The sequence below is a fragment of the Corylus avellana genome, chromosome 4, assembly GCF_965113065.1.
Source record: "Corylus avellana chromosome 4, dhCorAvel1.hap1.2, whole genome shotgun sequence".
Lineage (NCBI taxonomy): Eukaryota > Viridiplantae > Streptophyta > Magnoliopsida > Fagales > Betulaceae > Corylus > Corylus avellana.
In genome coordinates, this window is record NC_142493.1 from 31163438 (window position 1) to 31189305 (window position 25868).

Sequence of the window (25868 nt, forward strand, 5' to 3'; positions counted from 1 at the left end):
AAGAGGAAAGTTCTAGGGTTTTTGATAATAAGTGGATAGTTGGTGAGTGGTGGAGTAGCGACAAAATAAGCAAATATATGGATTTTATTTTATTTTTTGCAAAGGGGGGAGCAAATCTATGGTTACTATACTGGTCTGGTCATTGAGCCTCCGCTGCTGCACTTTGCAGACATTAGCTGACACGTACTAAAGTGACTGACCAAATCTCTTCGTTTTGTCGTGTTTGTCGGAAGAGCCCATGTTCTTGTTTTCATTTTCACTTTTATCTAATTAACACAAAATCTTACTTTGGGTGAATGCTAAAACTTTTCATAAACCAATTAATATATTTGTCAAATAGATCAATGGAAAAGATCAGTACATTCTTTTTAAACGAGTTGAACAACGCGATCAAAAGGTTGGTTGGTTGTCCAATCTATAGGCGACGTGTGAATAGTAAATACGTCATCTTCTAAAATGTGACATGTGGGCAAAAATACCGCCTTGTAGCGACATTTTTACTAATTCAATATGTTCGGAGTTATTTTGAAAATGTCACTATTTAAACGTCACTAAGTCAATAATGACGTTTTTTGGGCTAAAAACGTCACTTTCCACGTATCACTAAATTGTCAAATTTTTGTAATGCTAATTACTTTGTCAATTTTGTGGATGATCTTCATCAACAGGCTTTTGTTTTTTTGAGCTGGAATAATTTGAGTTTTCAACTATAAAATCCGAGTGAAGATCTAATATCTCCAATATTGAGTAAATTAAGTGATTAAATAAGCCCTAAACAAACTCCACATGTCCCAATATCACAATTTCTACACAAACGAAATAAAATTCTAAAGGCCCATGGATGATATTGAAGATTCCAATTTAACGAACCCAAAATTCCTAGCAAGTGTCACATGCATGAGAAAAGATTTATTGGCTCGATAAAAGAAGTAAACTTTGGTGGAGAAAAAGAGGGAATCGAGTTTCGGCTTAATTGGCGAGGAAAATGATCTCCTTTCATGGCATGGCCTTGAATCATCTCAAAGAAACCTAGCTGATCTATTTGGTCGCAAAGATCTTGAAGTCTTTCAGATGACATTTCTAAATCAAGTTAATCTGTAATTGGCCCGGTCATCTTTGTCTCTCAGATGTGCAAAGCATTACAAAGTCTATCATATATAGCAATTAACTAAAGGGTTAAATACCTCAGATCCCCTTGGGGTTTGCCAACTTTATTTTTTCTCTTCTGGGGTTTCATTTTTATCACAGGAGGTCCATGTGGTTTTGATAATAGACCAAGTTAGTCCTCCGTCAGTTGATTGTTAGTTGACTTAACGGAATTCCACGTTGACCAATCAAATGTTGACACGTGGCACCTATTTATTTTTAATTTTTTTTTTTTTTAAAAAAAAATGTATTTTCGAAAAAAAACCCAAAAACAAAAAAGAAAAGAAAAACAATTGGGGGTGGTCGAGCCACCCCCTTGGAGCCAAGGGGGTGGCCGAGCCACCCCCCAATTGTTTTTCTTTTCTTTTTTGTTTTTTTAGAAAATACATTTTTTTTTAATTTAAAAAAAAAGGTGCCATGTGTCAACATTTAATTAGTCGACGTGGAATTCCGTTAAGTCAACTAACGGTCAACTGACGGAGGACTAACTTGGTCTATTATCAAAACCACAGGGACCTCCTGTGATAAAAATGAAACCCTAGAGGGGAAAAAATAAAGTTGGCAAACCCTATAGAGGTTTGAGGTAGTTAACCCTTAACTAAATGCATGAATGATAAGAAAATAACATCAATTGATAAATGTCATTTAATGAGGAAACACTTGGTTAAAATTAATTCTAAACCGTTTTACAATCATTAATGATGATTCATAAAATTTAAAACATTTATTGTGCAATTGCACTTTTAAAAAAGAAAAAAAAAAAATTAAGAGTTTCATGTTAAACTCTACTGGACTCCTATATGTCCCACCCCAACCACTTATACTTAAATTGTCTAGTAATTTGAATACATTAAGCTTAGTTCTAATACCAATTGTTATGCAATAGTTCATGATTATGGTAAATAACTTAACATAAGCAATCATATGCATAAGAACACCATAATTTTTGTTGTTATCTTAATGTCTTCATGTCAACGGCGGGTGTCGGCGGAGGCAACCACAAATAAATTCACTAACGAAATTAAATGGAATGCAAAAATAGTGAAGAGAAAACTACTCAAAATTTAAAGCTCAATCTACACATGCAAATCTCACTATCACATAAAAAAGATTCTTTCTAAAAAAAATAAAAAATACAAAAGTAAAATTAACGTGATGCTAGAAAAGAGGTGACTATATATTTCTCTCTCACTGTCCTAGCTTCGACTCTTTCTCTCTTCTTTTGAGTGGCACAAAATCGAAACAAGAGGGGCTGAAAGTCCGTTACGAACATAATAGGTGAAAGTCACTCACCTCAACATTAATATGTAAATTTTAATCTCTATCACCGTGTCTCAAATTGACAATTTTTATGTGATTAGAGTAAATGGTACATTTAGATTGAACCTTATCTTCATGTAATACCTTTCCATTCGTCAAGTGGTATCTTATTTTAAACTTTTTAAGCCAAACATTTTTTTTTTATAGTCAATTACATACATGCCAATTGTATATATATATATATATCTGTGTGTGTGCGCGCGCGCGCATGTGTGTGTGTATAGATGCCTCACCCACAGATTAAGTTGATGACAACCAAAATACCAAATTCAAGCTAGGTAAAATGAATCTACTTTAAAGAAGAGGGGGAACAAAAGCTCTACTTGTCTTGAGGGTACAAGGAAGGCCTAACCAACCACTAGTACACAAAGGAAAGGGAGTATAGAGAGGTATGTAAATATTTACATAAACATGATTTGAGCCTTTATTAACCCAATCTCAAATTTTACCCCATTGCTTCAAATAATCAATTATAACATGATTGCACCCACAACCTCCCACTCCCAGGCTTGTTTGTGTGTGTCTACTGTCTCTCTCTCTCTCTCTATATATATATATATTGATATAGATATATATAGAACTAGAAACAAACGTTGTTACTTGTTAGACTGCTTTCAAAGAGTGAGATACTCTTGGACAGGAAGGAATCATTGTCACGTTGAGAGTTGACACATCATGCACAGCTTATAGTAGCGATAAGATCCAGTACGTACGTACCCTTACAAGAAAAAATAAAAATAATATATATATATATATATGAAGAGATCGAAGATGAATGCTTGACAAAGATAGTCAAGAGAAGAGGACCTGTAATCCTACTCCTCCTCTTGTGCGTGCAATGCCAAAGAAGGAAACCTGAAAGAGACAGCTGCTAAAATCACATTTCACTGTCACAGACTCAGTGAATGAATTTTGGAGCGCGCGCGCGGGTGGGTGGGTGTACTGCCTTTTTGTGATGGGACGATTCCTCCAGAATTTCCAAACCAGGAAAATCAACACACCTTTCTCTCCTTTCTCTCCAGGCCTCTATTAACTCCGGTCTCCTTGTACGCGCGTAAATATTTCTTTTTTACTATCTTTTATTTATTTTTACTGCCCTCTCTCTCTCTCTCTCTCTCTCTCTCTAATATATGCCCACGAGATTCCCCATTTCTTCCTTGGACATTTTCAGACATGCAGCTTTCCATTCACAGCCTGCTGGCCCTGCTCTATATTGTACCTCTTCATTAACGGATTTGGACACAATCATTTCGTCTATGGCGTCTCCCCTTCATATGTATATCGGGAACTTTTGATTAGACCTCTCTCTCTCTCTTTTACCACAGTTTCTTGTCTTTCTTTTCTAAAGCATCTTTCAAGCTCGAGCGTCCTCTGCCTAGGCCTACCCTATTAGCTGCCCATTCGATCCTCACAATCTAAAAGAAAGAAAATATATATAACGCCAAATCAAATTTTTTAGTCATATATCAGAACGTACAATGTTGTTTAAGTGATTTTAATAGATAAAACATGCATGGTTTCAAGCACGTAACAAATATCATATAACCAACCATTTTCACGACAACATGGGATACACATCAATCACAACAAAAAAATATCATGTACTCAGCAAAACAATGGTTCTTTTCCTCAAATATTTTGCCTGTTTGATCCAAGTTTTTGAAAGCAAATATTAATAGTTTACTATAACAAACTTGACACGTAACTTAAAATAATAAACAATTAACATAAAATTATACAACCAAAACTTTTAGTTCTTACACTCATGTCAATCAAAGACAATGAAACGTACACATAAATCAATTCACTAACTTAAGCTTAACAGTTAACCTGTTTAACGTTAATTATTTATCCTAATCCGAGATCACTCCTATTCAAAACACCTAGAGGTGAGAAATGAGAACATAAAAAACATGTTCTTTCTGAAACTATACTTCAATTACCCTCGAAATTTCATTAAAATATTCGGAGATCGAGCAGCCTCTTAAATTAATTTCACTTTTTGTTTTTTGAGAAATACATGTTGTGTGTCAAGCTTGGGCTCACAGCAGGGTCCAGTACTAATGAGCTAGGCTGAGTGAGTGGACTCAAATGGGCCTTTGTCAAAACTGGCCTCATGACCAGAGTGTAGCTAGGCCCCTTGCCTCCGATATCACATCGATCGTCAGCGGGTGGGCTTTACGATGCAGCCCTAAATTTTTCAGATTTATCTTTCCATAATTTTTATTTTTTTATTTTTTTATTTTTTATTTTTTGTAGGCTCCACATATAATATACTTTTTTAAAATGTGACCCACCAAAACACTTCTCAATTTTTATATTTTCAAAATACACTCAACCGTCAAACACCAAATATCCGCCTACACAAGCAAATGGTTGATAAAACTCCAGAATGGTATTTTCCTGAGTCCTTATGTAAGGAATCCCAAAAAGAAAATATTCTTTCAACATAGATGTGAATTAGGAAGGATTGGTTGGCGAAATATGAACTAAAGAGTGAATCTTTATATACCACAAAACACTACATTTCTATCTGAGATATATTGACGGCTACATATAATTTAATTGGAGTGAAATTTGAAACCGGTACACTTAATGATATGAATCATTTGAAAAATAAACATATTTGTTATGTAGTGGATCTCTTACAAGATCAGTTCACATTTGGCTAATTGGCTCTGGTTGGTTTAGAAAATATGATTATAGGAACTATAGCCAAAGCAATTAGGCATAGGTTGATACTAACTCCTCATAATTTGGTAACTTAAACTCCATTAAGAAGACATCTCCAACATTAAAGAGGGAAGGAAGAATGAACTCATTAATATATATGTTAAATATATTTAAACCAGACAGTTTAACAACAAGGTCGTTGTAGTATAGTGGTAAGTATTCCCGCCTGTCACGCGGGTGACCCGGGTTCGATCCCCGGCAACGGCGTATTATATTTTTTCAAAAAATTTCCTTTCTCCTGACTGCACTAAATTTCCCACCACCCAACCAATCAGATTTTTAGGGAGCACATATATTCGCACTCACCTCTGTAATCTTAGCCTTACTCGTGTTTCAAATTTTACCTAACTTGGAGGGAATTCAAAACCCTCTCTGATTTCGTTCCCGCCATCTAAATCCTCTCCCTCTCTGCGCGCAGTTAGCTCCGTCCATTTTCGAGAGCTCAGCGCTCACCTTCTCCACCTTCCAATGGTGAAACCGAAAGATGATGAAAAATCGGACGGCCTGGAAATCACTTCCATTGGATCTCTATACAAAGGGCCTTGGGACAAAAAGTACTGGAGCAGCTCCAGGGTTTGATTTCCACTTTCTCACTTCTTTGCTTAAACCTTTTTGTTTTGCTCAGTTCTATTTTCATTAATTCTCGATTAACAAATAAAATCTTACTTGAAAAATCTGAAAGGTGTTATTCTGTTTGAATTAATGTGTGTGGCCGTGTGAGTAATTTTGAATTTAATTTTTGTTGCATTTTATATCGAAGCTAGAAACGAAGCGTACCGCAAGTTGAGATCTATATATGAATTGAAATTTCAAGGAGGTAACAAAGTTAGCATTCAAATTGAGAGGAAATCTTTAATTTAACTCGATTTTACGTGGTTACATTCACGCTAATACTGGTTTTAAGGTTTGGGAAGTTGAGGAAAGCGATGCGATGAAGCGGCATATTACTTCACGATTTTGGAGAAAAATTACTTTCTCAAAAACAAGTTTAAAGAACAATTATCATTTGAAGATTCCATAATTATAGTGGTTTACCAGATTTCCTATATGTTTGGATGTCCAAATTGCCTAGGCATGAACAAGAACGACGAGATGAGTAAGAAAATGACACTTGATTGTGTGGCATAGGCTGTTGAAGATAATGTAGCAAAGCTATAGTTATTGAATGCTGGGTTGTTGGAGCCTGTTTAGGCGTGGGCTGTTGTCCCAGCATGCCTGAACATAAAGAAAAGCTTCAGGTATTGAAATGGAGAGAACAAGAGGAGAAGAATGACATATTTTGTATTGCTCAAAAGTTTCTGTCTCTGTGTTAGTTATAGCTGAAATCTATTCATAGCTAGTTTTCTATTGACTTTAAGTTAAAGGGGAGAAAACTAGTTGCATTGAAAACTTCAGTGTTTGGATTTAGCCATTAGAAGGGAACTTTTTTTGTTTTTTGTTTTACTGAAAAGAGGAGCTGAAGTCATTGAGGGTTTTGATCAGAGTCAAAAGCCATGGGGGTAGGGGTTCTTTTAAACTTCCATTACCATATGAAAAATTAAAAAAAAAATAAGCAACTTCTTGAGTACTTTCCCAAATAAAAGGCTTTGCATTCTTAAAGTGCTCCATTTGATAATTTGGTCATTATTACTTGGATTCGATTCTCTTATGGACAACATTCTATATTGCTCTTACAATTGACTGAATCTTATAAATTTGTAGGGCAAAGATCGATATCCTTATCCCGTTGGATATCAAGTTGTTCGAGCTCATAATGGGGGCACATATAAGATGGAAATTCAAGAAGGTCCTAAGGGGCCTTTATTTGTGGTATGTGGCCAGACCCTGCTGCTCTTGATTTGTTATGCTTATTGGTTTTGGGCTGCAACATATTTCTAGCCTATTGATAAAACATGCAAGTTCCGTCCTGTTTGTGCAGATTACTTCTGATGGACATACAGGTTCTGGCCAAACTCCAGATATTGCATGGGATAAATTTCAAAAGAAAGGCTGCCCTCGCACGAAGATTTGGCATGGAAAGAGATTTTCGTGCAAGATAGATGGGGTGGAGGTATATATTTGTGATTTTCATAATCAGTGAACTTTGTTTTATTACAGAAAAATTATGGTTATGATTTTACCTTCTTGGTGTTGTTATTATGTGACTATGTTTACTATATCTGGAAGGAAATTTGTAACATAGCGGAAGCAAAGGATAAAAGAAGAGAAGTTGGATGACTTCAATTCTATAGAATAAACAAGCTATCAAATAGCCTTGAAAAGCAAAGAACACTCAATAATTACACTAATACTCAAAATTTCATTCTCCAAAACTGCATTTGCAATACATCCATTTGTCTTTGAAAGGACCGGAATCCAACCCTTTACACAAATGCACAACAGTGCAGCAATTCAAACAAGAATTATGCAGTGATTAAAAATACCAAAGTACACAAACAATCATCACATAATTAACACAATGATTTTGTTGATGAAATGGAAACCCTTTGAACACATCAACGGTAAAACCACTCTAGATCAGCTAAATTCAGAAAATCACTCACTATAGAAGACTCAATGTACAAGCATAGTAAAACTTACAACCCTTGTAAAATTACTAAGTCAATCCGCATGCAGTCCACCTACCGAGCCATTCCATTCTTCAACTTTGACCAAGATTTTGAATTTTAGATTTAAGTGCCAACTTAGCCTAACAAAACCTAAGTTTTTCATTCTTTTTTCTTTTGGTGATTGATCTTTATGATGCATGGTATTGATTTTCTGGTCAGCTAGCAAGCAGATAATTCATCCTTTCTTCCTACACTAACAGTGTCAATAAAAACAAATAAACATCTTAAGTCCAGCATGTTGTGCTAGATTAAGTTTATTGTCTTTGCATGTGATGTGCAGTTTTTTGGGTTTAAAAATCAATTAGTCCAAAGACTACTTCGGGAACTGGTGGCAAATGTCAATGGAACAGCAGAGCGAAGTTTGTTTTCCTCCAGCTCTGTCAATGGGGCTTCTAAAACGGAGCATGACAGTAGATGCCCAGATGCATGTACATATCCTGATTTGCTAGCATCTTTGGCAAGACCACAAAATACAGGAAAGAGAAGCAGGAAACGTGAAATTTTAAGTACAACGTCAGTTGGTGGGGCTAGACTTAAAAGATCCCGACCTCCAGATCTGATTTGTGATGCTGAGGCTCCAAGTTTAATAAAAGGGAATCAGAGGAACTATACTCATGGGTGTTTAATGCCTCCCTCTACTTCAGAAAAAGAGAATGACATTTATAAACATCCAGGAGCGTTACCAGCATCAGGGCGCTTAGTGTCTGGAACTGGGAAAGAAAAGAGTCACTTCTCAGCCAAAGATGAGCCACCATTAAATCATCCTGACTTCTCTGATCATCTCAGAGAGGAAGGTCTCCCTGCTCAAGAAGAGAGAGAACTTGATGGTTCTGAAAATTGCAAATCTGCTGGAGTAGCAAACAACTTGCCTGCAGAGGAAAAACTGGTATGCACATCTTAGTTCTTTGCCTCTAGAAGCTGATTGATATCTTTTGATCTCCTGTAAAATATGCACATGTTTTTTGTTTACCTTCCACAGTAAATATGTGCTGATGCTACTTATAACCCAAGCTCTGCATTGACACTTTTCTTTTCCATTTGTAGTAAATTTGTGTAACTCCATCATTCTATGGTTAACTAGTGCAGCATGGAAACACTCTTAACTTCTTACAGCTTGGTAGGTTACCAGATACTGAGGTAGAGGAGCTCAATCTTCAAAATGCAACAGAAGACCAAAATGGAAATGCACTGGTTCCAAAAGACTTTCCAGATGTTAATGCTGTTGATCTTTGTGCACCTGATACCTTGGATCTTATGCAAGGTTTTCCTCCACTCATTACTTTTTTTGTGCTACATAGGCCCATAGTTATGCTCCTTTCAACTATTAGCGATGTATCATCAACTGCATACTCCTTTTGTAATTGAATCTACTCCAATGCAGATAGTACTTCTAATTATGCTGCATGCACCCAAGATAAAAGTACATGTGGTGAGAAAGAAGAGTTAGCTGCAGCTAACATGATCATTTCTGAAGTGTTGGTAACTGAATCACATCCACAGGAAGAGATAGGCATATCTAGTTCAAATGCGAGTTCTGAGAAAAATGATTATGATTCAGTTGGTCAGGAAATGGCCAAGTCAATGATGACATTTCTGCTTCCGCAAGCAATTCCTCTGCTTAAGAAGGCCTCTAGGAAGAAAAAGGCTATGGGTATCCCTTCAACAATTGTGCCGTGTGTGGTGCAGTCTCAGTGGGAAAATAATGAAGCCAGATACTCTGTAGATGTTCCACCTCCTGGTACTGAACCTTTTGCTGATTATTTTATTTCTATTATCCGGCATTAGATACATCTCTATTCTAAGTCTTCTTTGGTGCATTAGTTATCCTTTTTTCTTGTGGTTGGATCATTTTCTTTCTTTTAAACCTGCAGCTGTAACACTTGCTGAGAGTGCACACATGGAAAAGGAAGAAAGGCATATCCAAAATACAGTTCTTGATTTGGTTGGACCGAGTTTTGAACATGCCAACTCTATTGTTCTTGACAGTTTTGAGGATGATCAATGTGGTGATCTTGCAACTAAGCTGGTTATATTGTCTTCTGATATTGCTGAAGCTGATCAGGTTAGTTTTGAGAAAGACACCTGTCCTCCCAACACTTGGGGACAGCTTACTGTACAGAATGAGTCATCAGTTTCTCATGTTGAGACTAGTGGGAGCAAAGATATCTTTTGTTACAATGAAGTACACATGACTTTGAATAAAAAGCCTCAGGAGGGTGACACATGCATTTCTGAGTCCGTTTTAGCTTGCACATCACCAAGCAATAATGTTCTTCCTGAAAACATTAATGCTTATGCTAACTTGGATGAAAACCCAGTAGATGTTGAACTCCATTCTGGGGAAAAGCACCTCAACACTGTGCCTGATTGTACTATAGGTAACGTTGCTGTGCCAACCTTTTTCCATCAATTTTGTGTTTAGTCATCTAATGAGAATATGTCCAAAAATTATCCACCCAATTTCAGTCTAGCCAATGAAATAAGGAACCCATAGTTTCTACCAGCCCCCAAAGCGGATAATTATTATCTTTTAATTAGTCCATTTTTCTTCAGAAAGAGGACATCTCGGAAAGTAATATATATCTTTTTGTTACAAATTTGGGAGCCATAAACCATGAATTGCTTAAGACCTTATTTAGTTTAAGGTTATGAACTATTTTAAGGTGGTGAAACTTCTTAGTACTGCAATCTTTCAGTTCAAATTTCAGCTCACCCAGATACTTGTTGTGTTTCTACAGCTACTGATGCTAGTGACACTAATCAAAGAGGCACGGGAGATTCTTCAAAAATATCATCGAAGGAAATTAGCATTAACAGAGTGGTTGCTGAACCTGGCATTACATCCTTTACTCAAACACCAAATACAGTTTATCCCTGGAAAAATGTCCGGAATGTGGATCTGTTAGCAAGAAAGAATAATGTCCCACTGTCAGAAAGTATCATATACAGAAACTTTGGGGAGCATCTTGACCCTGAAACAGATCCTGCCACAGGAACTTTTCTTTCCACAGAGATCCATCAAATGGACTGTTCTGATGACAAATCAGGCCAAAAAGACTTAGTTGTTGTTCAAGCCAGACTTGAAGGACAATCCCATGGTTTGCATAAAGAAAATGCTACTATGAATTTCGAAAGTGTTATGAACAATATGGTTCCTGCTATATCACAAAATCAAGCATTCGCTTTTGCCTCCAGAGACAAGGATACTTCAGATGTTTTTGAGCCATCTGTTTCAGTTTTAGCAAAATCTCAAGTCCATCTTGACGAGGAGCTGGTTGGGCACAAGAATCTTGTTGATTCAAACAGTCCCACATCATTTCTGAATCAGAAGACCAGCTTCTGTGAAAATAACAGTTCAAGTGCCAAAGGAGTTCAAGATAGTGTAGACGTGAAACTCAGGAAGATGGAGCTTAATAATGAGCTACAAAACATTGTTGAGCTTGTCGGTTGCTATGTCCACCCCATGCCTATTTCTTCACTACTTTTGAGCACCAAAGGGAATGAAATCTACATTTGTGTTTTATGTGGGCTTCTGATGGACAGAGACAGAACCCTGTTCATCTACAAGTTACCTATCAAGGAACCAAGTGTAGGATGCCCTTCTTTTGTTGGGCACACATCCGCAATGTTGCCGATTCTGAAAAATTACTTTGGTAGAGAAGTAAGTTGTTATATGTATAGTTTCCGGGCATTCTATTACTTTTGAAAAATTCCTTGGGGGGTGATTGCCTGCCACCGTCCCTGCTTATCGTTGACTTTGCAATCTTTTTGGTACTCTGCTAGGTTGAAGTGGAAGGTTCTGGTTTGCAATTTGCTCCAGATGGAGAGCATCTCGTTTTACTTGACAGCATAAAAACACCTTATTGCAGGTTGTATCTGTATGGATTTTAATTATACGAATAAGTATATGAAACAAAAGTAGTAATTTTGTATATTTATTCTTAGGGAAGGGAGAATCCAGTGCCAGTGTTCAACATGTACATCAGACTGCTCTGGGGAGAATGCAGTGAAGATTGTGCAAGTAAAATTTGGCTATGTTTCAATTGTTGTAAAATTGAAAACAGTTGAGAGTTTACAGTGTATATTGGTTTGTGAACCTAACCATCTTGTCGCTGTTGGAGAGAGTGGGAGTCTGCATCTGTGGGTCATGAATTCAGCATGGAGGTGAGTTTGTCTCATGTCATGTTTATCTCGTTTCACTTCTTTCCATTTTTTGAGCCATTGCTATGGTGTTGCTTCTAATGTTCAGCTAGTTAAATATTTGACTTTTATTTGGATGTCTTATTGTGGCAGTAATTAGTTGCTCTCTCAAATTAGTTAGTTGCACTCTGACCTTGTTCTGTTTGACTTTAAACCAGGAAGCACCATGGTGAAAGCTATTGGTCCCTAATAATATGAAGCAATACAATAATGCATGCACTTAAATATGGCATCTCTACTATGCTTCCACCCCTTGTTCCCCTCCAACACATGCACTCATGATTCTTTGATGGTTTTGTGATGCAAATGGAGGAAACTCGTCTGGAACTCCATTGAGTAGCCTACTACCTACATCTAATTTTTTCAATATTATCTGCCTATATCTACCTTTGTAATGTTATCTACCATCGGCTATTTCTAATAGGAAATTGAACATTTAACTAGTGATTGATACTGATAGCTCCATTTGTTATGCAAAGTTACTGGTGGGATAATTTTTGATAAAACAAAAAAATGAATGGAGTGGTTACCATTGTGCATTCCTTCTTCTTTGAGCTTAGCAGCCGCCCAAACATAGTATATGAGTTGTTAGAGCTAATTTTGTAGATAGATACATATGTAGACGCATACATATATATATTAGGAGAGAGAGAGAGAGAGAGAGAGTGAACTTGTTCAAATCTGAGGGTTGCTTGTCAATGTTAGTCAAAATTAATGATGCATATTTAAGGTGGCAATTTCTTTATTAGCTTTCTATTTCTAATCATGAATATCATTTCTTTTATTTTCAAATACACAATTTGCAGTGCACAGATAGAGGAATTCATTTTACCAGCTAATGATTGCACCTCTCCTGGAATAATGGAGTTGAAGAGGATTCCAAAGAGTACTTCTCTAGTTGTGGGTCATCATGGTTTTGGAGAATTTAGTATATGGTATGTAGTACTATTCTTTTCTTTGCTCCCCCTCCCCCTTTCAATTATTTTTCAGTACTATGACAGGCATCTGATTACAGATTCTTCAATTGAAAGGTTATCAAAATGGTAATCCTTGAGCGTACATTTTATCTCTAGCTTATAGCCAGCATCACAAGAGCCTTTATTTTTCCAAATATTTTTGTAACTTGATTCATAATTGGTTGCATTTTTGTCACCTTGGATTTTTTTCATTTGGTACCAACCACACCAAATACAGCTTGTTCCCCAAAACTGATGAAGTGTTCTTTCTGTAAGCTGTCTCAAAAATATGAGTTTTTAAAAACGAGTATAAAAGCATATATCCATTTAATTTCTCATATTACCCTTAAATTTGAATCCACCTTTTTCAAATTTGATCTCACTTTTCTTGGCTTACATGGGCATTTTAGAAAGATTGTAATGCTTATTTTGTTTCATTAAAATGCGAGCCGCATACAAACTCTCATCTATTTTCAGATAGTGGGAGTATGAAATATGTTGCATGTTTTGAGTTTTAGCATGTTTTTCTTGTTTAAATTGTAAGCAGGTAGTCAGAAATCGGCTATCAGAAAAGTACATATTGACACTTCAAAAAGTAGGAAATTTTTGCGTTCATTGCTCATAGTGATTAGGTTTCTTGGTGGATTTAATTAATAAAAATAAAAAATAAAAAAATAAAAAACAGTGTCATTGTTGTATATAATTTCTAGTAGCCTACAGTTTTGGTTCTATATGTCAGATTAATTGGCTTCTAGACTTTTGAATGTAAATTAGCTTATACTTCCTAGTGTGGAGGAGTCTTACTAGTTTTTGGTAAGTATGTTATTAAGAACCAAATACTTTTGAATCCTAAGCTTTCCTATAGATTGAAGGCTGTCTCTGATTGCTTGAATGCATTGACTAATTCCTTTCTCTCTCTTTTCTTTCCTCTCTGTTGGGAGTATGGTTTGACATCTTGGATCCGTTCTCAAATTATTAAACTCTAATTAGCATTTGGTCATTAGGTTGTAGAATTTGGAAGAAGTACTTGAAACCATATTCCTTGATTTTATCAAACACAATGATTTAGCTTTAAAATGATTTGCTACATAATTCATAAGAAAATCGATTCTCTTTATAACCTTTTTAATCAGCTTATGATTATATCGATGTCCTCTTTCTTCATTTCCTAAGCCAAAGTTATGGAATGACTATATTTGTTCTTTTCCTGTAACAGTTTCTTGTTTCTGTTACACTTGTTAGCATCACATACCCCTTTTATTAGTTTTCTCAGTTGCTTGATATTTCCTTCACAACCCCTTCCCCCAGCCTCCTAAAAAAGAAAACAAGGATAGATAAAGAAAGGAAAGCAGAAGAACCAAAACTTAAAAAGAGAACAGAAATTACTTCTTTTCTTTCTAGAACTGATTAATATCTGATGGGCAGCGGTTTTTCATTTGTTTCAGGGATATTTCTAAGCGCGTCTTTCTGTCAAGTTTCTGTGCTCAAAGCACTTCAATTTATCAATTCTTTCCAATCAGTTTATTTAGTTGGAAAAACGAAGACCCTGGTTTCAGCAACTCCAATGTCAAGGAACACGTCGATGGGATTATGGCTGCAACCAAAATGTGGTTTTCAGAGAACAGTGAGAATAGTACTTTTCTTCCATCAGAAGGGGAAGATATTGCTGTCTGGCTTCTTGTCTCAACTATCTCTGACTCTAATGCTCAGCATAACAATATACCAAGTGATTGCCAAAATCATTCAGTAGGATGTTGGAGGCTAGCTCTACTGGTGAAAAATATGGTCATCCTGGGAACTGCATTGGATCTAAGGTGCTAAGTTTTGTTTCAAAATTTAGTATTGGTGGGTTGCCAAATAAGAAACTTTGTACAATTAATGTGTTTTGCTTAGTGTTGCAATTAACTTCAGTTTCGGTCAGGGCTGGTAGAAACTAAGTTATTCTTCATGCATGCAGATTAGCTTAGGTAGAATTCATAAGTTTGATGTTAGTCCCCTCTTTTCCTACTAGTTGATGCATCCATATCACGATGTATGATGGATTAGAAGATGGATTTGTGCTGTTAAATGCTAGTGATAAACAATAAGAGGATTTAAATTTCTACATTTCTAGGGTATTAGTTTGATAATGATACTGATGAAAATGTAAACATACTATAAAATGATTCATGCATTTGTAATTTTGTTGCTTTAAGGAAAAAGAAAAAGATGGGTGGTGTTTAGTGCACTTCTTTCATATTCGAAATTCAAATTAGCCATTTAATGCCAAGAAAGTTAGAATTCTAGAACTTACTGTGCAGGGCTGCTGCCGTTGGTGCATCAGCTGGTCACGGGATTATTGGCACAAGTGATGGACTTGTGTATATGTGGGAATTATCAACAGGAACCAAACTTGCCATGTTGCATCATTTCAGAGGTATGCTTTAATCCTGTCAATTAAGACTTCCATATGTATTCTGTTCCTTGATATGACTTTTTTAGTTTAAGATCTACAAGTTAGCCTTTTTTGTGCATTTCATATTATGTATATACATCTCTTTTCAGTTAATTTTCCAACTTGGCATTAAAATACATTCTTAAATTTTGATTATTTTTCTGATTTGAGAATTGATTTTACATGTTTATTGCATATTGCGCTACATTAAAATTTATAGTGTATTTGGCATGAAGAGTGCCTTCTATTGATCTCTAGAGTTCAGTTTCTAATTTCTCTGTGGATGAAAGCACTGTGTTTGAAGTCAAGACTAGCCTCTTGGCAGAAAAATAAAGAAGAAATCATCTCAGAAGCGAGGCAAGATATACATATTTTGTAATGAAATTATATTTGCTTGCACCACATAATTAACTAAACTGAAGATGGTTAAATAGGAACCATAATTAGATTTGGAGGCACATGACACGCATGTTAGGAATCATAATGGATTTTATTTATTAAACTCACTTGTTGTGTCAATTATATTTTGATTTTGTGAGATCAACATGTAGCTTAAAGTATTACGTCATCATTATAAAGAGATATGTACAAATAGCAATTGACTTTTGCATAGTGATGGTGGTAAATCGGCAAGGGCGTAAATTAAAAAAATCAATTGTTCATGATAGAAGCAGAATTCGGCATGCAATTCAAGGACTAAAAATAAAATTACATTTGATTTTTTTTTTTTTTTAAAAAAAAAAGATTTCATTGATATATTCCTGGCTTATGGTATCAGGTGGCAGTGTTTCATGTGTTGCTACTGATGGTTCAACGGGAGGTGCTTTGGCAGTAGCTAGTGGTGATCAGTTGCTGGTTTATCTGCAGATTATGCACACCCAAAAAAGTTCTTGAAAATAACAAGGGGTTTTTTCTCTAACGTTTTGTTCTGTGAAATGTTATCATAACGCAGTGCAGCCTAGATTCAGAGTCAGCTGTCAAATGTATGTGGTTCATGCTATAGTAGTTGCTGGTGATGGAGGTCAATTGCTGGTTTATCAGCAGATTCTGTACGTTCAAAAAATAACAAGGGGGTTTTTGCTCTAACGTTTTGCCGTGTGACATTCACAAGGCGGTGCAGACTAGATTCGTACAGGTTCCATTCGTTTTTGTCAAATGTATATGGTTCGTGCTCTAGAAGTAGCTGGTGATATGTATAGGTCAGTTGCTGGTTTATCTGCAAATTCTGCACGCTCGAAAAAGTTGTTCAAAATAACTAGGGGACAGAGACACCAATTGTTGCTCAAATGTTTTGTTCTGTGAGCTTAGATATCAAGAACCTTGATATTCATAAAGCAGTGCGGCATAGATCCTTACAGGTCCCCATTCAGTTTGATCAAATGTACATAGTTTTTCAATTGATAGATCAAGGGGTTCATTATCTTGTTTTTAACTAATAATCAATTTCTCCCATTTGTTTTTTTATCCATACTTGTGAGTAGTGGTTCCTGAAGAACATACTGTTAGATTTAGGTTGTCTATCTTGATTACACCCGAGTTAAATGCCAGTAACAGCTTGCTCAAATGTCATATCACATATTCAAGTAAAATGGATGACATCCACCAAAAGTACAAGAAATATTCTATACGTTTCCGCCCAATAGGGAAAAGAATAAAAGCTGATAATAATAATGATGATAATGACACTAGTAAGCAACTAGCAAGCTTTAAAAGCCATGGAAGGCAAATCAAAGTTGATCAAAGTCTCTACTTTGCAGGTACAATTGGTTGGTCGGCAGGGGGGTTGAGCTCTTCCCAAGCTTCAATCCAAATGAGCATTGCATCGGCTAGCTTGTTGAAGTAGGGATCGAGCTGGCCAAGCTTAGCCCTGACCTGCTTGGAGAGTTCAATGTAGCATTCTTGAACAGTGGTGCATTCCTTTGGAAGGACAGCAGATCGGAAAAATGGGATCAGCTCTTCTTGCCAGAAGATGCCCTTGTACTCCTTTTTCAGGTTAACAAAAGGATTGCTGGCTTTGCTGTGCCATATGTAGGGCAGACCAGTCTTGACTCCCAACCCCAAATGGTCACATATAACCTACACCAGCATTATTCATAAGACGTTATGTGCACTTCTGAACACGTGAAAAAGGCAACTAGTATGGCTCATAAAAAAAGGCAACTAGTATGTGCTATTTAGTGAAAAGGCAACAAGTTCAAAAGGAAAATTTTGCTATTTATGGTGAAAAGAGGAGTTACCACTGAAACAATAATATAGAGTAGATGACACCAGTTTTTTTTTTTTTTTTTTTTTTTTTTTTTTTAAATCTCATTAGAAAGTGAAAAGAAGGGCACAATCCTAGTACCAAAAGTTCAAAAATTCTGAAAAACTAGAACGAAAAAAAAGCTGAATATTGTACACCACTATCCATGTATAAGGGATTTAAACATACTATTCTTTAGGGAGTTTTAACTCTCCAAATGCTCTTCAAACTTCCATTTATGGAGGGGACCAACATATGTTATCATCGCCGCCTTGTTTCAATATGATAAAGAGTACAAAAGATGAAAGGAAGTGACTAAGTCCATCAATCACAAGACTCTTGATTAATTAACTCATGGTAAAACCAGATATCAAACCTAAAGAACACAATACTGGAACAAAGGAAGAATCTGGAAATTCATAAAGAAAAACTACCTTGGTGCACCATCCAGCCCACATATCATCATATCGGCCAATTGGCTGACCGTCTCCCATGAGCCCAAAGTACATTGCAGGTCCAATCAATTCACGGTTGAATGCTAGATTCATACCACACATGGGGAACAACGTTCCCTTAGGTATTGTCAAAACTGCGTCGACATACCTGGGGGAGAAAAGATCAAGTAAATAAACAGAAAAGACCTGCACCAAATGAGCACATATTGCATTGTTTACAGATAACTAGATAAGAGATGTACCTGGTATTTCTCTCCAGTGGCTTGACAAGCTGCGTAGGAGCATCGTAGTCCGGGATGTTGAGCCAGAGTCCATGAGAAACAGCGGTAGGGGCACCCCCACGGAGACTGAAAGGATATCCACGGACGAAGTCGGCGCCTTCTCTGTATGGATCATAAAGAGTGTTGAAGAAAAATGGAGTGGATGGAGTTAGGACATTTTTAATGTGCTGCTCAAGTGCGTTTATATATTTCCCAGATGGGTCTTTGGCAACCTGCATATACAAAAAATATGAAAATTTACATATTTGGATAATAAAAAGAGCCAGGTGTAGAATCCATGATGTAAGTAACGAAATGTTCATTAAGCATGAAAACGGATGGATCCTAAGGATCTAGTCCATAATCAAGTAGTTGGGACCTGGAGTTACTGTAGGACTATGTCCATCCAAGAACAAGGTGAAAAGAGAGATTAAATCCCCAATACTGATCATTCCATACAATTGCATATGAAATAGAGGAAGAAGAATGTCAAATCAAACTTAGAAGATTAAAACCCAACCCTCAATCAAAATCCCAAAACTCATTTCCCAAACCAAACCCACCAAAACCCAGAACCCCATATCCCCAAAAACATCAAGATCCAATACCACCATCTCATCAAACAAAAGCTCCATTTTGCTATCAACACACCATTACTCTTATTCAAACATAATTCAACAACTTCTCGGCCACCAAACAGAGACTGAACTAGGACAAAAACAAAACATCGAAAGCAGAGGATAGAGAAAGAGCTTACGAAGCAGTCATCGTCGATAGTGAAAATATACTTCTTCTTGGAGACCAGGAAGCCGAAGCACCGACAGGCAGAGTCCTTGAAGGAAATGCAAGAAGCCTTGGGACCCAGAACCCGATTGATGTCGTTGCGGTTGTAAAGCTCATAGTCGAACCCCTCTGGGACCTTGATGGTCTTCGACGGGTCACCGTCCTGGACTATGATCAGGTGGTACGGCTCGAAGAACGGCCTCCACATCTCCAAGAAATCCAGGTTCCGGATCGTGGGGATCACGATGTCCAGCTCATCCTTCAAGAGGGGTATGATCTTGGTCGAAGGCTCTGCCATTGGTTACCAAGAGAGATTCAGAGGCCGCAAGAGAGAGAGACAGAAGGGAAGCGAACACAGAGAGATTGGTTCGACGAGGACAAGTGGGATTTTGTCTTTGTATTTCGGGTAAATATCAGACAGGTCCCTGGGGTCTCGAAGAATATCAGTAGTATCCAGTCAACTCTTGGATTTACTCTGGTTGGGTTATTAATGTTGACATCCTTTTACTTCGTATATTTACACTTTATGCTATTACCTCGTATCTTACCTATCATTAATACCATTTAATAAATTATTAAATTATTGCTTTATAATTAGAATAAGGTAATAGTGAAAATATATTCTTAATTTTAGTTTTTAACAAATATTAATTCAAATACTGATTTTCAATATCACATTATCAAATTACATGACATTATTCATGGAGAACTTGAATACTTTGCCACTAAAAAATCAACGAAAGGCTTAATCGTGGGCCTAGGGACACACATTTCAAAATTCTCACGAATCTATTTACTAACCATTTAAGAGAATTTGGAGACTCCTAGAGGACTCCGTAAATACCCACCTAAGACGAAGGTCCACACTCTAGATCAAGCTCAACTGGTTATGACCCGACAGCTTTAAGCTACTAGGCAACCCAAATAGCTAACAACTTGAAGACCACTCACTTAGACCCAATCCAAGACACCATGACTCCTCTGGTAGATTCTAGAGGACTTGAAAAGGCTCTATATGCTGGTATATAAGGTCTAACGTACACAAATCTCTATTATTCTACATTATCAATAAGACTCTTTTTATCTGAGAGAGCTCTTACTCTCACCTTTCACTGACTTCGCCGTCGAAGTCCCTCCAGCCCTTTAAGGTTAGTCAACTTTTAACATTATCTACCTCTTTTGCATGCGAACTCCTCCTTGGAAGGTGGGTTGAGGATTTTTTTGGTTTCATACATCAACAATCAAATATCTAAGTTTTTATTAGAATCAATCATAATAAGGAAGATTCAATTAACCTAATATAAAAAATAGAGAGCGAGAAGAAACTTGACATAGACGGGGGCATATTATTTATAAATTATAATGACAACCCAAGCGCACTGTAGTGGCGGCCATTGAAGTTTAAATATCTTTTTCTTAATATTATTAAACAGTATGAAGTTGACTTAACAGAGTATAATGTGGGAATAAACCCATTTTTAATCAAAATATCTGGTCCCAACAACGTGGCTTGGCAGCCAAATGTTGCTCGTGATTGCATGTAATTTTCACGTTCACATCACCAATATGGGATGGAGTTTTCTTTCAAATTGAGTTGAAGGAACTTCTTTTAATTTAGTTTATAAAAATGATATGTGTTATTTGAACATGTGAGATGCACATATTTTTTAATAGTAGAGACAAAGTTGAGATAAATAATATTAAAAGTTCATGTACATCTCATATGTTATTAAAAAAATGAACACATATTATTTTTATAAACTGAGTTAAAGGAAGTTACTCTAACCCAATTTTAAGGAAAACTGTGTCCTATAAAATGAGTATTGACTATTTATTACTTGAAAGAGTGAGAAGAAATAATTAAGAAAATAATAAATGTTTGAAAAGTAGGGAGGTTGTAAATTCCTTTTTTTTTTTTTTGGAAGAAATTATTAACTAGCAATAACAAATCCCTTTCTTCAAAACGGTGCATTTTGGAGTTAATTGATTGATGTGGGAGTTTGTTCGATTGAACGAGACAAAATGGTCCAATTGATACGCGATGACATGTCGATGATTGAACCTGAACAAAACAATTTAAGTAGGCTTTTAATTAAGTCAATTTGCATAGGTTAATAACCAACCAAAGATGTTTATGATAATTATGAGATTATTGTTCCCTGTAGACTGTAGTGCAGTTTCAATACAAAATTATGGTTCCTTAATACTTACAATTTATCGGGGTATTACACCAACCACCTCATCTCTCGTTTTCTTAATTATAAAATATATAATTATCACGTGATTTGAAATATTTCAAATACAATCATATCCTTTAAATTAAGATTAATAAATATTATCTAAATCCCTTGATTTAGGGAATACAAATCAAAATTTATCACCAAAGATTTATATCATTTTAACACCTTATAAATACATAAACATTAGTACTTTGATATCCTTAAGTGCATCCCATTTGGCACTTCAACTCTTGGGAACCTTAAGATCTCGCATTCTCCCACTTGCTCCCATCTGTAAAACCAGGGTAAAATAAGGTATAAATTAATTAGTTTAAGGAGAGAGAAGTTAATTAATTATAGGAGTAATTAATGCAACAAAACAAACCTGTATCTAGTAACAAAATAGTGAAGGAAAGTAGAAATTTGAACAATTCCCAACTCCTTTCCAGGACAAAGCCTGGTTCCTCCTCCAAATAAGAAGAAGTGGCTGTGAGTCTCCAAGCCCTTACCCTGTATTTGATCCATTTGATTAAGCACTTAAAAAGGATAGAGAAATTAATTAATCTTAATTAATTAGTTTGAGTGTAATTGAGTGTGGATAGAGGAATTGACTCATCTACCTGCAGCCATCTCCAAGGATCAAAGGTAAAAGGCTCTGGGTAGATGATTGGATCATAGTTGAGCTCCCTTGTGTAAACATACATTTTCCATCCTTTTGGAATCACGAATCCTGATAACAAAATAGATTTTTCACACATTAATACCTGGAATATAATTTTATAAATTTTATAGGGGCATATAGACCATTTCACATATTCACGGTATGATTTAACCCAAAACCCAAAAGGCCGGGCACGGTGACATTGCAAACTTTTTAAAATTTGATACATTAAATTGAAACTTTTTAAACTTTAGGAGAGTGATTGTAAAAGCGAGAAAGTTTATAAGAATTAAGTGAAGTTTCCTCTATAATTATACTAAATAGAGCCGACAGTTTCTGACATGACCCGCGAATTCAACACAAAATTAACGGGTTAAAATTGAGTTGTCTAATTGTTTAATTAAATGGGTGGATTATAATTGACCTATATAATCTTATAATCATCCATCAACACGATCCAAATCCGACATGCAATATTTATGATTAACAATTAGTAGGTTAAGATTGATGGGTGTTGATTTTTTTTTTTTTTTAATGAATTTATGGGTTAATTTGTTGGACATACCATTCAATTCTACATCTTTTGTTGCCCTCCTCAGAACACCATTCACAACGGTTGCCAACCTCGAGGTTTCGAGGATCACCTGTATAAAGAGAGAGAAAGAGAGAGAGAGAGAGAGAGAAAGAAGATTTTTAATTACTTTTTAAGAATTGTTTTTGGTTAAACATAAAAGAAACTTCTCTGTTCTTATATTTCTTTTTACTTAAAAAAAAAAAAAAATTGAAATTTTGATTGGCTTACAGCACGGGTAAAACGCATAGACTTGTAGTCGTTCCAGTCAATTGGCTCCCCGGGTCCTTTTCTTTCACGTATTGCTAAATGTTCTTCCTGATTGAGTTCAACCAGAGCAGAAATATGAACACCATGCATGCATGGATGATGACAAAAAATATTGAAACATGCATCGATCCATGATGATGATTGATGAGTAAAAAACTTTGACTCACTCTACATTCTTCAAGGGCTTTGGGATGATCATGGAGATACTTGATGGCCATCATCGTTGTAACGGAGACAGTTTCATAACCAGAATTCAAAAGCACAAATACTTGATCAAATATCTGCTCGTCGTTTAGTTCATATTTTGTGTTTTCGTTTCCTATAAGCTCAGCAAGCATGTCGTTTTGAGGTATCCGAGATGCTCTCCTCTCTGCCATAACTTGCTTCAACATTCCTATTATTCTTTTCCTTCCCTGCATGTAATTAAAAGAATATCAATTTCACAATATTTGTCATAGTCTTCCCCACACACACACACACACACACACATATATATATATATATATATATTATGGAATTAATTAGTTATTGAATTACATAAATACCTGTAATCCCATGTGGTAATTTGTGCCTGGAATGTTGATAGGCAATGAAAGCGTTCCTGTTACTACCTTATCAAACGCGGCTTTGAAAGGTTCATAGAGTGTATCTGCTTCAGCTTCCACAAGCTGCCTGAAGGTCATGTAAAATGCCATCTACGCAGAAAAAATGTGGCAAGCATGAAATATTATAATACTAATTAAAATGATTAAATTTATTAATTACTTTTTTTTTATATCATGTTGCGGTGATTTAAATCTTTCTCCTAAATGTATGTCTTAGTTAGAATTAATAATTTTTTTAAAAAAAATTCTAGCTTAAAACATTTAACACTGCTCTTGCTTATTTCACGACACCATATATATACACTCTCGCTTAGATATATAGCTAAATTATTGACCATATATAGCTAAATTATATAATTTAACCATAAATCATCACAGCAATTGATTTATATATAACTTTGTAGATTTTCCCATAAAAAATGATAATTTTTTTTTTTTTGGTTGACATGTCCGCACAAGAGGGAACATGTCAATCATTTTTTTGATAATTTCTTTTATTTCTTAACCAAAAAGAAATTCGAAAAACATGCTCTCATGATATTAAACTTAATTACCTAGCTCTTTAATTACTTTGATAGCTAGTAATCATTTATACAAAGAAAAAAAATATTGTAAAATCAATCATGTAATTACATTAGTTAATTGGTAATAATAAGTGCGATGTAATATAAAAATATTTTAAAAACGGTATATATATAATATGAAAAAAAAAAAAAAAAAAAACAAATAAACCCCTATACACAACGCTATAATATGAAGCTTGGCACGTCACCTTCCGAAGGTGACGTGCCACTGTTCACACATCACCAATTGGTTACATGTAAACAGTAAAAATGACCCTACCCCATTTTCCAGTTTACCAAATTTTTGTCATTTCAAAAACATCACTAAAAGCACGTCACTAACCTATTAATGATGTTTTTTTTGCCCAAAAACATCATTAATAGGCCGTCACAAAACCTTTAAATTTTTGTAATGAACGGTGTCTTAATGGGTAGAAGTATGATTTTTGTCTCCCTTTTTATCCTTAAATGTGATGTGACTTTTAAAATCACTATTAAATTTGGATTATCATTATTATATTTTAATCTAATGATGATTTTAAAAGTCACATTCTTTTAGAGAGATAAAAGTCCTACTTTTAGGCAAAGACAAAATTAGAAATTCAATTTTAAGAAAGTCTGCTTTACAAAAGAAATCAGGGGCCAAAATAAGAAGAAAAAAAAAAAGACGACCTAAATTACATTTTTTAACAAATTCTAATATTAGAGGTGGAGGCTGGTGGGGGAACACGTCTCCCGCCACCCCCTAGTTCCGTCTCTATTTCTAGCATTACTCCGGAGTTATTGGATAGGAAAGTTGTACGTACGTAGTGGTAATATATGATCCCACCGAGTGAATGGTAGTGAAAGAAAGTGTATGTTTATTTATTTATTTATTTTTAATGAATAAAAGAAAGTGTATGTTTGTATTGTGGTATTCCTCTCTTTCTAAGTTGAGATTTGTATGGTGGTTATTTTCACCTGACGTGAAGATTGTTAGTTTATTTATGTTGTACCCAACAATGATTATTAAATATACCTCCATGGTTTTTTGCTGAATGTCAAGAGTTTTGCCATCCCAGTTGTCGATAAAACAGCTTATGAACTTGTCAATATATGGAAAAAGCTGATCTTTAATTGCTGCAGGACCAACAAGAGATATGAGTGACCCCCTAACGAGCTTGTGATCAGAGCCATGCACAGCAGCCATGTTTGTTTTCCCTATAAGATCTACCATGGACTTGGGGTACCCAGGAACAAGTCCTTTTCCTTCATTCAAAAGGATGTATCTGTTCAGCTGTGGATCCATGGAGATAACGGTCGGACAACCTAATATGTGGGTCTTGAAAAGACTCCCATACCTGACACCATGCAGATTATAAATTTATTAATCAGGAAAAAAAAAAAAAAAAACATCATTAAAAGAAAGAGACAATATGGAAAGAAAGCTAGCTCTCACTTTGCTCTCTGGTTGTCCATGTAAAATGGTCCTTGTTTGAGAAATTCAAGAGTTTCACCAAAAAGTGGCCACCCCATTGTTCCTGGTGGCAAGCATTTCCCTCTATACCTTACCTCATTCCATTTAGCCAGAGCAACGCAGAACAAGAAGCCCAAAACAAGCCAGGAAAACGCTAAGACCTCCATTGATGATCACCAACCAATGAGGGTTAATTTAGGTTTATTAGTTTTGTGAGGATTTGTAAGGAAGGAGGGAATGTTTAAATAGGCCAGCCAACTATTTGCCTAAATATGTATATAGATGGTTCCATGTAAACTCTCTCATAATTTAATAATTTGGAAGCAAATTACTATCATCGATCTCAATCCTTGAAAATAGGATCTAATTAACTTGTGGTATTCCT

At 35.7% G+C, this 25868-nt stretch overlaps 3 protein-coding genes and 1 non-coding gene across 4 annotated transcripts; 2 read left to right on the plus strand and 2 right to left on the minus strand.

Annotated features, from left to right (window-relative positions):
• The first annotated feature begins 5334 nt into the window (after window positions 1–5334).
• Window positions 5335–5406, plus strand: TRNAD-GUC (transfer RNA aspartic acid (anticodon GUC)). Its single transcript has one exon. It is a non-coding gene; the product is annotated as a tRNA-Asp (tRNA).
• Window positions 5407–5489: 83 nt separating this feature from the next.
• Window positions 5490–16842, plus strand: LOC132177283 (DNA binding protein). The gene is made up of 14 exons (XM_059589542.2): window positions 5490–5772; window positions 6901–7008; window positions 7118–7249; window positions 8089–8694; window positions 8922–9069; window positions 9190–9546; window positions 9680–10186; window positions 10547–11469; window positions 11592–11677; window positions 11754–11972; window positions 12815–12943; window positions 14410–14778; window positions 15265–15380; window positions 16177–16842. Exons 1-14 carry the CDS (start codon window positions 5668–5670, stop codon window positions 16290–16292), a joined length of 3921 nt encoding a protein of 1306 aa, XP_059445525.2. The 5' UTR covers window positions 5490–5667; the 3' UTR covers window positions 16293–16842.
• Window positions 16843–16935: 93 nt separating this feature from the next.
• LOC132177284 (UDP-arabinopyranose mutase 3) lies at window positions 16936–19506 on the minus strand. The gene is made up of 4 exons (XM_059589543.2): window positions 19113–19506; window positions 18338–18588; window positions 18075–18243; window positions 16936–17474 (listed from the first exon to the last, which is right to left on the minus strand). Exons 1-4 carry the CDS (start codon window positions 19434–19436, stop codon window positions 17145–17147), a joined length of 1074 nt encoding a protein of 357 aa, XP_059445526.1. The 5' UTR covers window positions 19437–19506; the 3' UTR covers window positions 16936–17144.
• Window positions 19507–21561: 2055 nt separating this feature from the next.
• LOC132179667 (cytochrome P450 85A1-like) lies at window positions 21562–25557 on the minus strand. Its single transcript, XM_059592420.2, has 9 exons — window positions 25466–25557; window positions 25046–25367; window positions 23405–23554; window positions 23027–23272; window positions 22821–22907; window positions 22584–22662; window positions 21978–22087; window positions 21743–21867; window positions 21562–21649 (listed from the first exon to the last, which is right to left on the minus strand). Exons 1-9 carry the CDS (start codon window positions 25540–25542, stop codon window positions 21562–21564), a joined length of 1284 nt encoding a protein of 427 aa, XP_059448403.2. The 5' UTR covers window positions 25543–25557.
• Window positions 25558–25868: the final 311 nt, after the last annotated feature.